Source organism: Ascidiella aspersa, chromosome 4 (assembly GCF_963924565.1).
Source record: "Ascidiella aspersa chromosome 4, kaAscAspe10.2, whole genome shotgun sequence".
NCBI lineage: Eukaryota > Metazoa > Chordata > Ascidiacea > Phlebobranchia > Ascidiidae > Ascidiella > Ascidiella aspersa.
The window spans coordinates 12468866-12483454 of NC_139450.1; the positions used below are offsets into that span (position 1 = coordinate 12468866).

The 14589-nt window shown below is 35.6% G+C and overlaps 2 protein-coding genes across 2 annotated transcripts; one reads left to right on the forward strand and one right to left on the reverse strand.

Moving 5' to 3' along the window:
- Positions 1-314: 314 nt before the first annotated feature.
- LOC146147932 (polyglutamylase complex subunit TTLL1-like) lies at positions 315-6087 on the forward strand. Its single transcript, XM_083387167.1, has 9 exons — positions 315-428; positions 606-725; positions 1146-1228; positions 1899-2028; positions 2089-2220; positions 2608-2777; positions 3044-3235; positions 3642-3831; positions 4941-6087. Exons 2-9 carry the CDS (start codon positions 645-647, stop codon positions 5274-5276), a joined length of 1314 nt encoding a protein of 437 aa, XP_083243293.1. The 5' UTR covers positions 315-428; positions 606-644; the 3' UTR covers positions 5277-6087.
- Positions 6088-9400: 3313 nt separating this feature from the next.
- LOC146147933 (peptidyl-prolyl cis-trans isomerase FKBP1A-like) lies at positions 9401-11926 on the reverse strand. Its single transcript, XM_083386669.1, has 3 exons — positions 11790-11926; positions 10123-10235; positions 9401-9673 (listed from the first exon to the last, which is right to left on the reverse strand). The coding sequence occupies exons 1-3, from the start codon at positions 11872-11874 to the stop codon at positions 9542-9544; spliced, it is 330 nt and encodes a 109-aa protein (XP_083242795.1). The 5' UTR covers positions 11875-11926; the 3' UTR covers positions 9401-9541.
- Positions 11927-14589: the final 2663 nt, after the last annotated feature.

Consider the following 14589-nt stretch of genomic DNA (forward strand, 5'->3'; position numbering starts at 1 on the left):
CAAAGTATACATTTTGAGTAAAGTTGAGTTTTTCGATAATTTCTTGGTACGCAACAAGATCATAGAACCTCGAGGTGGTACGCGGTGAAAGAAAGGTTGCGAACCACTGAAACGATAGACGTGCATAACAGATAATCGTTTTTTGTACGTTCCTCGCATGAGTGGTTTGCTTTGCTTTTTTATAATTTTAATAGAAATTGTAAGTTGTTAACTTGTAATACGAAACATTTTCAATATGCTAAAACAATAAATTAATCTCAAAAACTCAATATTTTATTTTTGCAGTGATAATTTAATAGTTTAAAGTAGCAGTTTTGCAGTTTTTAGTAACAGTACTAATTTATTTTTTACCGTTGCCAGGTCCGCTATTGTTAACTAATAAAACGCCATGTCCTTAAGGAGTCGTCAAAACAATCCCGACAAAATAGGTAACTTTTAGTTAGTAATGGTTATTACTTGTTTACTTTTTTACTTATGATTGTTAAACGTTATAAGATAGAAATTTCCAACTATATACTGACTCGTAATCTGGTCTGCACAAATACAAACCTCCCTACCTTTTGGTGGTATTACCACCATCACAATAAATTAAAATCCTTTTTTAGCTAGCCCTTTCTTACGAAGTAAATTTAAAAGTTGTTAGCATGGCGGTCAAGCTAAAATATGCTACCGATATGGAAAAGTCAGTGTTAATCAACAACTTCGAAAAAAGAGGCTGGACACAGGTAATGTGTATAGTTTTATAATGGGCTTTTAGAAAGTTTTTTGATTGTACCACTTTTACTGCTTCACCTAATAACTCACTTTTCGATAGAAAAAAACGTGAGAATTTTTCAATTGTGTGTTGTTCTGTTTTTAATGCAGGGCATTTCTAGGCACCTTTAGATTATCCGACATTTGACACTTTGGATATTGCACAGGGATATGTTTATAAAGCAGCTTAATTGTTTGCGGCTGTAATCAAGTTACTGCTAAAAGTTACAGGGTTGCAAATAAATTGCTATGAGAAAAGCATGGCTACAATTTATCGCATTGACTTGACTTAAGTTTGCTCAGCTAAACACATTTACAGCTGGAGTTCATCTAATGCAAAAAAGTTAAGGAAAATTGTACAAAGATACTTGAAATTACCTATTTTGGTTTAGGTTTCAGCTGATGAAGATTGGAATTTTTACTGGACTAATGTTAACACCACAAGAAACATTTTTAGCTTAGAAAATGGTTACAGGTAAGTTTGTTTTATATATGGTTTATATAAGTGGTCTCTAACGTTTTTAATAAACGACCTCAATTGAAGTAAAATTAGTGCGACCCCATTTGTTTTCAAATTTGAATAAAATATTTCAAATAATGCTGTAACTAAGTAACACAAGCAAATATGCGTAAATTCTACACAACTTCAAAGAACTGTGAATGCACATGTCAACCAAAATGATTGCCTTAGGAAGTTAGTTCAGAACAAAATTAGAGTGGTTACGTTGATTGCATCAAAGTCCAAAAGTAAATATTTTCCAAAGCCTTTGAGTATTTTTTAAAAGCTAAACTTTTATGTTAAAAAACGAAAGCTTGTTTCCGCTAGATGCACTTTATTCATACTTATTAGGGTGATGTCATTGTAAAGAAAATGTAATACACAAAGAGCACTAAAACAGCAGGAATATTGTAAGGTATTGCAACTTCTCAAAAAATTTTGATGACCCTACTTGGGGTGGGGACCTGGAAACCACTGGTTTATAAGCAGTGATATAGAGTCTAAATAACAGGAACTAATGTTTTAAATAAATCAAGACAGACCAAAAACTCTTGCTGGCCAGCTCTTTCTTTCTTTTTTAAATTGGTTGAAAAATAAATTGGTAAATTTAGCATAACTCATGAGGTTATAATTATTTTACTTTCAGGTTATCAGATGACCAGATTATTAATCACTATCCCAATCACTATGAACTTACAAGAAAAGATTTAATGGTAAAAAATATTAAACGATTTAGAAAAGATCTGGACAAGGAGGGACATCCATTGGCAGAAAAGGTGAACTCAAGTCTGTTTAAGCTATTCTTTAATTCTGCTCCTAAAACGTTTTAGTTATAGGATGACCAGGGAAGGTACATTCACTTGGATTCCATTCCAGTTACATTTTTGCTTCCTGCTGATTATAACCTATTTGTGGAAGAATTTAGAAAAAATCCTTCTAGTACTTGGATTATGAAGCCTTGTGGAAAGGTTATTTATTTTTTTGGAAGTTAATATGTATTGTGTATAGTTTATTTTGTTGGATTATTTATTGGTGTTTCAGTGTGCCAAAATTTAATTACAATCTTTCTGAATATAAATTATTTAGCCTTTACATAAATAAAAAAAATTAATAAACCTTTTTCTACTAACGTTATTCCACTTTAGCAGATTGTGTTTTAAGATAAATTATGAGACACCTTGTCACATATTTAGAAACTCCTAAGCTATATTATAGATTCTTCACAAAACTTTCCTAATGATAGAATTTTAGTATTTAGAATATTTAAACATGAAATGTTGATACAAATAATATAAAAGGCTATTTTCAGGATATGATTTGGAATAAAGATAACATTTAGAATCGTTTTGTGATAGGCAAGAGGAATAGGAATATTTCTTATCAACAAACTTTCACAAATCAAAAAGTGGTCGCGTGATAGCAGGACCTCTTCATTTCAACCACCTTCTGCAAGAGATGCCTATGTTATCTCACGATACATCGACAATCCACTTCTTATCGGAGGAAAGAAGTTTGACTTGAGATTGTAAGTGAATGGTCTACTATAAAGTGAAGAATTTATAAGGCGATACTTATATTTCCCATGGATTGGGAAATTTAAAATAAAAGCACTTTTTTACGTGGCCCCAAGTTGCTTTATAAAATAGAAAGCTGGTCAGGAAAATCACTGTCAGGTTTACCGTGGTAGTTGGGTCCCACAGTTACCCTTTGCGCCTTATTAACTTAACATCATAATTCGGTTAACAAAATTGCATGCTGTTTTTTCCTCACTGTTCACTCTTCTTCGCACAGATACGTACTAGTTACGTCCTATCGACCGCTGAAGTGCTACATTTACCGCCTGGGCTTCTGCCGCTTTTGCACCGTTAAGTATACACAGAGCATGAACGAGCTGGACAACATGTTCGTGCACCTTACCAACGTATCCATACAAAAGCACGGCGAAGAGTACAACCCGGTTCATGGCGGCAAGTGGACCATAAGGTTAACTGAACCATTTCTTCAATTTACATTTTTGTAGTTTCTTGACAGATTTTTAAGAAACCAGTGTCGAAGTTGTTAACTCTCTTTTAAATTTATGACCTAAGTCGAAATTGGCCATGCACGTTTACCCACATTTGTAGCTCTATTTAAAAAAAACTAAAGTGATCGAAAATACAGATTAACGTGCCCACCCTGGAGAAAAATACATCCAGGGTGGAAAACTATATACTGCTTCGAGGATTTTGGTGACGGTTTGTAAATTAATTAGTCCGTTCCTCGAAATGTGGCCTTTTGCGGTATTAACTAACAAACGAAACAAAACGCTTAAATGTCTGTATAGTTTCGTCGCAATTAAAACTAGTCAATTTGTAAGGCCTATAGAAAAAGTATATGTTCTCTTTTGCAGCAACCTGCGCCTTTACTTGGAAGGCACTAGGGGCAAGGCCGTCACCGACAAGTTGTTCGACGAAATTCACTGGCAGATCGTCATGTCGCTTAAAGCTGTCTCGGGGACAATGGCCAACGACCGGCACTGCTTCGAGATCTACGGTTATGACATCATCATCGACGATAAGCTAAAGCCGTGGCTGATTGAGGTAAATTGTTTGGAGTGGGCACCATGTCGAATATTTTAATCATTCGTTGCCGTTTGTTATTTCGTCCGGATTTACACTTGCCTATAGATGCGACGTCACTAGGTAAAACAGTTAAACCTTTTTATAATAAATCTATGTACGTTTGTATTTTTATTGACTTCCATGAGTTAATTTATTCCCGAAATACAGTTAGGTACAATATTCATAAGTTAAACAATGAATATACTTTAACTAATTTCTCGAAAACGAGGAAGTATTAGAATATATTTCATGACGATAAACATTTTGAACGGGAGGTCTTGGTTATTTAAATGCTTTTCGCACGTTCTATACGACTGCGACATTGCTTCAATTCGAGATGTGTTTCATTCCATTACACATTTCAAGTCTGGCAATGCCATATTACTATAAGTTATTAGGTGAACCCCGATTTGCATGTGTTTAAAATCACTTAAGTTTCTGAATTTGCTTAAGGATGTCTCCATATGTATTTTAATCGTCTTCGAAACTAAAAAAAAACGTATTTTACAGTTTTTATGATCAGTGCTTTAAAAACCCTGGTTTACATCATAAGCGCGGCAGTAGAGAAACTAACAATCATTACATGTGCTATCGTTGTGGCCAGTAACGTCACAAAGCATTTTTGAAGCTCGTTTGTTACGAAACAGACAATAAAACATTCAATAAAAACTCTTGTGCAAATTAGCGGTTTTAGCTTTTAAACGCAGCACTAAGCTTAAAGTAAGCTTAAAGTTTTATCTCGCTCGCCACATAAACGTTAGAAAGGATTTTTTCTGTTGCGGAAACTTTCTCGCCTGCCCCCGATATTTCTCTTGCGTACTCCTGGGGTTGCGCTTACCCCCATGTAAGAACCCCTGGTATATAGTATCGCCACGCCAACCCTTTGTTTTTATTGTTTTTACAATGTATATTGTTTTAAATGGCACGCAGTTAAATTCTCAGTGTTGGTTGTTAAAAAATAACGGCGCCTAGACAATTGTCGAATGCAAGAATGTGTTCGTGCGAACAAAAATAATGTAAACGTAATGCGTCCGCTGTATAGCCACTTTCATTGAAAAAAAAAATCGCGAACCACCAATTTCCGCCAGGTTAACGCCTCACCGTCGCTATCTTCCACCACCGCCAACGACCGTATCATGAAGTACAACCTGGTCAACGACACGCTCAACATCGTTATCCCGACCGGCGAGCTCCCAGACGTGCGCTGGGGCAAGTCGCCTCCCAAAGACACCTACGGCCACTACGACCTGCTCTACGACGAAGAGATCGCCAACCAGCAGGACATCGCAGCAGGCGGCGCCGGCGGTGCCCAGAGCGGCTCAAGCACCGAACGAGACTCACGGTCCAGGGGCTTGCTTACGGGTGTGGGGGCTATCCGGGGCAGGGACCACAGCCGCAGCCGGGCCCCGGCGACCTGGAAGTAAACGCAGTGCATATCGCGCCCATGGCTTGGAACTGATGCTGTCGGAGTTATCGCTGGCAGGCAAAAGCGATTCACGAGATGCCGTGCTGGGTACTTTTGTAAAGTTCTTGATGCTTGTGTAGTGTTTCGCATGCACAAAAATCAAATTTTGCCGGGAAACGCACGGCGTGTATAACTGTTTATGCTGACAAAATTTGATAAAACGGGCTTAGACATAGCCTACTGGAAAGTTAATCAAGCTTCTTTTTGTATTTTGAAAACATTAAGCACACGAGAATTTACACTATATGACATATTAATAAACTCTAATTCATATATTAAGAATAAAAAAATATTAAAAATATTCATCAGTATGGGCAGTTTTTTGTTGAACTCAAATTCCAAATGAGTAGCGCCCCAACTTGCACTTTTTCAAACTTATGTTATCGCCCAAATTATAGTTTTAAAACAATTTCACAATAAACTAAACCTCGTGATAAGTTTGTAAGCGTCTCAACATGCACCGAAAAAGCGGGATCCTGGAGACTAATTAATATGTTTAAAGCGCATGCAAAAACTTTGTACAAATACATGCTATTTGTCATCAATTTTCGCACTGTATAAATTACCTCGATTGGTGTCTAGAAGGTCATTTTAAACATTAAACACATAACACAATTTTGTTTTTTTCTATATCTCATTTTGTTCAAACCAATATGGTCTTTCGATTCGTCTTACTGAGGGGTAAGAGAGGGAAAGGCTGCAAAAACGCAAAATATAAAACTTAACAATTTTAGAACACTAATTCGCAGTTTTGTAATGACTTGAGTCATTCACTTGACAGTCTTTCGGACAAAGGACTTGACTTGAAGTCATTTTGTCAAATAACTTAGGATTAAATCATTTTTTTTATTAAAATTTAACAAGTTTAGCACAATAAACACTTTTATTGCTGTATATTGCGTTTGTGTTATTTTTTAGTTAAATTGTTGCTTATAAGCGGACGAGTTTGCCAATTTTAATAGTTTAACAGTTTACTTTTATGTCAATGACATGACTTGAAATTGACTTGCTCTCATAATGACTTGACTGGGACTTGGCTTGGGTGACCGATGACTTGCACTGGGACTTGACTTGTTATTTTGCAAAATATTTGACTTGGACTTGAGTTATTTTCCAAATGACTTGTTTACAACACTGCTTCGCTCTCGGCTGCCTGTGGAGTTTAGTGTGTTTCTGTAACTTGTTAGTTTCAGGCAATCAAGGAGAATTGCCTCACGTTTAATGGGCTTTTTTCATTCTCTGCTGTCTTGGTTTTTGGCTAAGGCGTGTCTTATAATCATATTTTTTTTAATATGTTTCCTGTTTTACAGTAGGTTTGTTTTTCTTTTAGCACAGTATATTGTTGAAGTAAAAAATAAAAAAGGTAAATATTTTTTATTTTTTTTCCTCCCCAGGTAGGCTAAACCCATAGTATTTCACATTTTTATTTTTTACTTCGATGTACAAAGTTACTGTAAAACAGGCAACATATTGAAAAAAAATAGGTACAAGTTTGAAAAAAATAGGTACAACTTTGAATTTCATACAGTGTTTTGGGTTTGTAAGGGAGGACTTAAAAACTACAATGTTTTAGACTTAACAAACGTTATATTTGAAAGCTAGAAATCAATAGTTGGCTACACACAGGTTCACCGGTAGCCTATATAATTAAGGCTTGGATGCTCAAGGTGAGTCAATTGTCTATCTTCTTAAGCAAACCAGGGCAACATACGACCCGCGGGCCAGATCCGGCCCGCCAGGCAATTTAATCCGACCCGCGAATTTTTTCTGCCTTTCTCGTATGTTGCACGCGACTTTCTGGCATTTACAAAAAAACGTCCTCTGCACTGTGCACTCTCTCCAACGAAAATTTAACGCACTTATCCTATTATATGTTTTTTGCGCTTCAACCAAATGCATTCCATCCGTCTTTAAAATATGAACGTGTATATTTCAACAGGGAGACTTGACCACCGTGCTATCTGAACTCCACTATATCAAAACTAAACAAACTGTCGTAGCATTTCAAAGTGCATACTGTCAGGTCGTTTATAGTTTTATTGTAGGCTACATTCACATAATTCAGCATTGTTCGCTTTCAATAAAATGGCTTACAGCGCAGTAAAAACACGTGTTGCTAGTAAGGAGTGCATCGTTGACGGATTTTCAGTGGAATTCGGATACGACTAACGTTACAGTAAAAGCGAATGCGTTGAGGATTAAAACTGGCCAGCTAACGAGTAGGATGCAAGGAAAGGAAATATTCCAGAACGACTTAAACAGGCACGCACAACGAACACAGTAAATAACAAAGGGCCTACCGACGGCGGGACCTCTACACACGAAATACCCCTCTGTTTTTTAAATACCGATCCAATTTTGTCAACTTAACTTAGTTAATGTCATGCTGTGTGTTTCTCCCGATTTATACTGTCTTTGTAATATGGTAACTTAAAGCCTCAAATAGAAAAAAAACATTGTATTTTTTTGTGCGAATTTTTTACGTATTTTAACTAGGGAGTCGAACCGTTAGACTTTTCCGGTTTAGGTTCAGTTCGGGTTCAAGGATTTTATAATCTTTGAATTGTAAGTCATTTAATCTAAGTTACGTGTAAAAAACCAGCAACCTATTATTGTAATATCTAAAAAATAAAAAAAAATCAATGTTGTTTTAATCAATATTCAAATTTTGACTCTGTAAAATAGGCCTACAAGTTGTGGCGTCTTGCTGGAGTGTAGCGCTATTGTTTACAGGTTCGGTTAAGGTTCATGTAAGTTCAAATTATTCGGTTCAGCTCCTTAAAATCTTACAAAAAACGGTTCAGGTCCGGATTTTAACCTTAACTTTTGGGTCAACGCGCCAACAAACGCCAATATATCAAGCAAAGTGCGTTGTTTATCTGTGCTCAATGCGTCACGTCCACCCCCGAATATAAATTAAAGTTTGCATTAAAAAAAAATATACCGGTAGTTGCAATTTTTTCGCGTTTCGCGCAACGACTTGTCGATCACCGTTTCTTTAAATTCGACTTAAATTGCACATTTTCGCACAACTCCAAACGTAACAAAAAGTTCGTTAGCTTATTTGTTTTATAGCGTCAGAGTATGACGTCATATTGCACGGGTTTGATATCCTATTTTTTACCCGGCCCGCCACAACATTTTAAGCTTCTCCTGCGGCCCGCGGTAAAAAATAATTGCCCACCCCTGGAATACATCCAACTTTTGCAAAGTGCGACGTAGAAGCAATTTTTTTATAATTTAACCCTTACTGTGCGGTTGGTCAATTGGTTGATGCAGCGTCAACGTTTCAATTCATAATTTCTTACTTCACTCTCATAGTCATACGGACGAGCGAAATTCCTCCACCTTGTCTTAATATTGAAATACCTTCATGTATACGTTTCTTATAAGACTAAACAAATAGTACCCCAAATACTAGCAATCTAAGAAATGGTTCAGTTTGTCTTTATATTTTTCAACGGTATATATTATACCTAATTTTGTTTATTTAATGACATGCTTGCAGAGTTGCTTAACTTTAGCTGAGTGTAGCAACGTTTTGTCAAAGATAAAAAAAATATTGGGATTGAAGTACTTTGATCAGCCTTTAATCCAGTGTTTCCCAAAGTTTTTTAGCTCGCGGCAATCTAAAAAAATCTTAACTATTTCGCGGCACACTTTTAACAGAACAACAATAGATTAATCTTTCCATCGCCCTTAACACACGACAAACTATATATATGTAACAGTCTCAAAACTATTAATTTGTCATGAATAGTGCGTATTTAAGTCGAAAATGCTTGCGTGTATGCCTATTCGTAATAAAAAAAAATCTCTTTTCCGAAAATACAAAAAGTTTCGCGGCACACTTGACAATCTCTTGAGGCACACTAGTGTGCCGCGTCACATAGTTTGGGAATCACTGCTTTAATCATTATGACGAATCACAGTTTATATTTATATAAATTTGTACAACCATGTTTTTTTGGCATCTGTATTATGAAATTTTATTTGTGTACTAGCATCTTGTACAGAAATTACTTAACTTGCAATATTTTTTCTATGCTGATAAAAATGAATAATGCACAACACAGTATCAAATATCATAATAATAATTTGATTCATACAAAGCTGACAATGAAATGTTGAAATGGTGCCCGTAATTCTGTAAGCCTGCTACATATGTCTAACACATTCCATAAAATAAAAAGTGCCATAAAATATCACAAACAGGCAATGAAATTATTCGCTAATTTTTAAAAGCTCAACCTCAAAAATAAGTGTTGCATTGGGTGGTATTACACCACCTGCTCCTTGACGACCATATCCATAATCTGATGTGCAGGTTAGTTTTGCCTTTTGTCCAAGAGACATCTAAAAAAGACCAATGTTAGACTTTTGCAAAATGTTGACAAATTTAATTTCCACCAATAAGAATTAAATTTCTTTTGAAAAAACACTGGTTTTAACTTACTAGTTGTTAACGGTTTGCAGTTACTAAAATTTACAAGGGGTACCACAAGTTTATAATCTGGCACCTTTTTCTAGTTGAACTGTTTTAAAGGAAAAATCTAATGAAACCAATAGATACAAAATTAGGCTTTTTTGTCAAAGGGTTGGCAAAAAATTTTTAAAATGTTTTGTTTATTCAGATAAAAAAATAACATTATAATCAGGTATGACTCCTCATAACTAACAGTTATCACCAGGCCTGCCTGTTAAAAATGTATTATGTCAATAGGTTCTGACTAACGGACTAATGCATTTACTATATTATGCAGGAATTTAAAATTTTACTTGTAGTAAAATTGTTATATATTTACCTTGGCAACGCCTTCATCCCATCCTTTTATAACCTGTCCTTTACCGATTACAAACTGGAATGGTTTACCTTTGTCTACTGATGAATCAAACTTCTGATTATTTTCCAATTTTCCTATAAAAACAGTCAGTTAGCATATATTTGGTAACTATGAAGTTGGAACCATGTTTTAGGATTTTGAAGGAAAACTAATCGAGTCAACTCTTAATATAAGAACAAATAGTAGGGAATTACGGATGGAACCACGTTTTAGGATTTTGAAGGAAAATTAATCCAGTCAACTCTTAATATAAGAACAAATAGTAGGGAATTAGGGATGTTCGAAGTAGAATATCGAATCCTTGGATTCGAATCCAGATGGGATTTGAATCCAATTCTGCCGTTTATTTCGGATAATTGGAACCGATATAATTTAATGTTTTACCGCGGATTGTTGCGCCTAATTGCACAAACGCGTGTGGTAGGTTGGCCTGTCGCTGCAGTGCTTGCTTTAAATGTAACCTGGTAGTGCAGTGTCAGCGTTTTTTCGGGCGACCAATTACCGCGTCTTGCGATAACGTTCGTCTAATAATTAAGTGTCAATCAAGCGTTATTGGGCGAGCGATCAACGTGTAATGTCTGGTGTGGAGTTCGCAATTTCCCTAAATGCGTTAAGTTGCAAAAGTAACATTAGGTTGTAAAACGAATGACAGTTGCAATTATACCAAAACATACTAATAGTGAAGTTATGTTTGCCAAATTGTTAAGGGCAAATTGAAACAAAAACATATGACAAAGTTCTAAAAAGTATTGGTCAGAAATCCTAGATTTTGTTCCACCTGCAGTGGGAAAAAGTTAGGTAAAAATTGAGATATGAGCTAGCGCACAGCAAACACACAAAATGTTCATTGTCTGTGATTTCCTAGTTTGTTATACCTTTTGCTAATATTTTAGATAATTTTAAAATAATCCAAAGTATAGGAAATATACATTTGAGTAATTAAATGTCAAATTAAGGACTGCATAATGTGTGGTTAGGGTTATATGATACTCAAGTTCCCATCCCAGGCCTGTATTTTAGGCAGGTGTAGAAAGAAGATTTATTTAAAGCAATTTTTGTGCACTGAAAACGTATGCTTGGTTTGTATTGGTGGTTGAGATATGTGGTAGAATCTTAGGTGTGCCTAATGCCCTAATGCAGTGCTTCTCAACCAAAGCTATTTCAAGTGAGACCCGAAACATTTCTGTTCGGGCAAAATATTGCATTATCATTATGTAACATTGCATGTGAGCTTGGCGCTAATTAAGCCTCGATTTGATAAAATAATATCCAATATACAAGCTTAAGTTTCACATTAATAGTAAATTGATTGTGTATACATTATTTGTTTTCTCATTAATTTGTTTTTCATACGTTTAGTCAAATCTCATTGTGGGTCAAACAATAAAACTTGCATTAAAAGTGTGTCGCGAACTGAAAAAGGTTGGAAAGCACTGCTCTAATGACGATTTAGTTTAACAAGGCTGAACGGATGACACTTCGTAAAAGTTTTTGAGCTGTATGTATGTAACTAACAATTTGCATCCAAAATATGTTAGACAGTTGATTTAAACATGTTATAGCCCATACAAGCTTACAAAATAGAAAATCTATTCAAGAAATAACAAATGGTATTTAAAGTAAATTACCTGTGTAATGAACAGTAACCATGTTACCGGATTTGGGGAAAGTTTTTTGATCGCCTTCTACTAACGTTTCGATAGTTACACCCATTATTTCCTGTAAGGCTGCTTATGAACACAATAAATTTAGTTTAAGGTAATCTGCGAATATAAAACAAGAATAGTTGTAACAGTATTCTTTTCATATTTAATATATGTAACAAAAAGAGTAATCTTTCTTCTCTTCTGTTTGGCAGATTTACTGGCGCTGGTCTAGAATCCTACCACAACGACACACCACTTGGGTTAGGGTGCCGGTTAGCGTTTGGGTTAAGTTGGGTCAAGTATTATTATTAAACAAAGAATATAATAATACTTGACCCACCCACACCCTAACGCTAACCCGCACCCTAACTCAAATTTTGTGCGTTGATTTTAGAACTGTGGTAGGATTCTAGACCAGCGCCGATTTACTTATAATTGTTTATAACATGAAAAGCTTATTTGTAATTGTTAAAAGCGGGGTAGTCAGCAAAAAAATTAAAGATATTCCTTGGTTACAATAAAAAACATACATTTTGCAGAATGAACATAATACATTTTTATTATTTAACCCTGAAGTTCTTCTCGCTTGTCACCTTTCTAATGTAAACTATGAAGTAGTTTTATTGGACACTGGCCTCACATACAAAGGCAATACTAATTTGCCAAGTATAAATCACACAACTAATGTTTTTATTTACAGTGCTTTATCGAAGTAAAGTCTGCATTATTGATGTTTTCAAGTCGTTTGAGGTGTGCAGCTATGTTTTTGTGCGCAATTTACCAATTCAGGTGTGCACACAAACTTCTTTAAAAAAATCTCGCGTGTGCACCTGCAACAGAATGCAGACTGGTTCTAAGCCAAACTAATTTCGGCGCTGGTCTTGAATCCTACCACACCAACATTATTTGGCTTAGAGTAGGTTAAGCAATATTATTAAATATTAATACTTGACCAACCGTCACCCGAACACTAACTTGCACCCAAATATTGCGAGTTGCATTATTGTTTCGAAAACCATATTACACTGCTGCGGTCAAAACTTACCTGACCGGTTTTGACATTATTGCTAACGAGTTTTATGCAATCTTTACGTATATCTAGCAATAAAACAGCCTAAGTGATTAAGATTTATCGTGAAAATATTTATTTCACTACACATAATTAATATTTTGGCATTTTCAAAATGGGGATAAAAATTATGAATTATAATAGAATAAATAGATCGTTACTGATCCTGTAAATCCTACAATTAAAAAAGGCGGGTGTGGTCTTTCATTTACTTGCGCTTTATCACGCCGACCGAAAACGTTACAGCCAAACTCTTTGACTTCAGAATAAAAACAATATAGGGATGTTAAGTGCAGGGAGTCGAACCGTTTGACTTTTCCGGTTCAGGTTCGGTTCGGATTAAAGGATTTTTTCGGAATCCGGTTCAGTTCCGGTTTCGGTTCGGAGGAATTTAAAAGTTCCGGTTTAGCTCCGGTTCAACCATCGTTATTTCAAAACCGGTTTATAAAATTCCGGTTCAGATACAATATAATTTGCGTTAAATCTCAAAATGTGGGTCGATAAATGTAGAGAATAATCTTTGAATTGGAAGTCATTTAAACTAAGTTACGTGACTTATTAAAAAAAACAGCAACTCTTTATTTAAATATCTAAAAAATAAACAATCAACAATTTTTTCATTCAATATTCATATTTTTTTCATAAAATTTCGAACATGGCGTAACTTGACTCTCTAAAATAGAAGTTGTGACGTCATGCTGGAGCGAACCGCTTTTGTTTATAGGTTCGGGTTCGGTTAAGGTTCAGATACTTACAAATTATTCGGTTCAGTTCCGGTTCGGCTCCTTAAAATCCTATAAAAAACGGTTCCGGTTCGGTTACGGTTCGGAAAAAATTGACCCAAAACCGGTTCATAGAGTTCCGGTTCGGTTCCGGTTCGACTCCCTGGTTTAGTGTATAATGTTGGTATACATAGTTGTTACTGATGTCGTAGTAACATATACGATTGTTTAAGTGCAGAAAGTATGATATATTTTCAGAAATGACGTCACTGATTTACGTCATAACGTTGTAGTGACTCTGTACGCCTGTCTTGCCGTAACTTTATTTGCACGACGATATTTTTGTTGTATTCTATATATCGCCTTCTTTTTGTGTCTGTATATAAAATCTGGGGTAATACTAATTTACAGAATGATGAATGGTCGGAATGGTCGGAACGCTCACTAATTGAAGTGTTACCCCGTTAAAACAATTATTAAACCAACGCACAATATTTGAGTTAGGGTGGTGGTTAGTGTTTGGGTGAAGGTGGGTCAAGTGTTATTATATTTAATAATAATACTGTGAGCGTTCCGACCATTCATCATTCCGTAAATTAGTGTTACCCTATAATCTGTAACTGCTATCTTCAGGAAAGACCGCCCAATTATTTCGCCAAGGCCATAACAGAACACTTTCTCTGGTCTTCATTGCCCCCCCCCCTCTACTCGACCTTCTATGATGGAATAAGCTAAAGAAACTAACAGTACACCCTGTAGTCGGCAATGTACTTTTTAATATTCCCTACAACATGCCGACAAAAAGTTACATTAAAGAACTCGATTGAGAGCTGGTATTGATTTAAAATTAAAACCCAGCTTTAAACAGTTGACACCATTGAACTCATTTTTTGTATTTTTAAATAGGTTTAGGCCTACGGTCTTCACATGAACCCATTGGCAGCCGGCACCTTCATTCACACAGAGAAAAGGTGTAGCCTATTTGCAAAAA

Excerpts from the sequence above, each read along its gene's own strand:
- LOC146147932 (XM_083387167.1), top strand. The coding sequence starts at position 645 with ATGGCGGTCAAGCTAAAATATGCTACCGATATGGAAAAGTCAGTGTTA. Across the intron at positions 1,229-1,898 it reads AGCTTAGAAAATGGTTACAG|GTTATCAGATGACCAGATTA; the intron begins GTAAGTTTGTTT and ends TTTTACTTTCAG. Across the intron at positions 2,778-3,043 it reads AAGAAGTTTGACTTGAGATT|ATACGTACTAGTTACGTCCT; the intron begins GTAAGTGAATGG and ends TTCTTCGCACAG.
- LOC146147933 (XM_083386669.1), bottom strand. The coding sequence starts at position 11,874 with ATGGGTGTAACTATCGAAACGTTAGTAGAAGGCGATCAAAAAACTTTC. Across the intron at positions 10,236-11,789 it reads GGTTACTGTTCATTACACAG|GAAAATTGGAAAATAATCAG; the intron begins GTAATTTACTTT and ends CTGTTTTTATAG. Across the intron at positions 9,674-10,122 it reads GGGATGAAGGCGTTGCCAAG|ATGTCTCTTGGACAAAAGGC; the intron begins GTAAATATATAA and ends GGTCTTTTTTAG.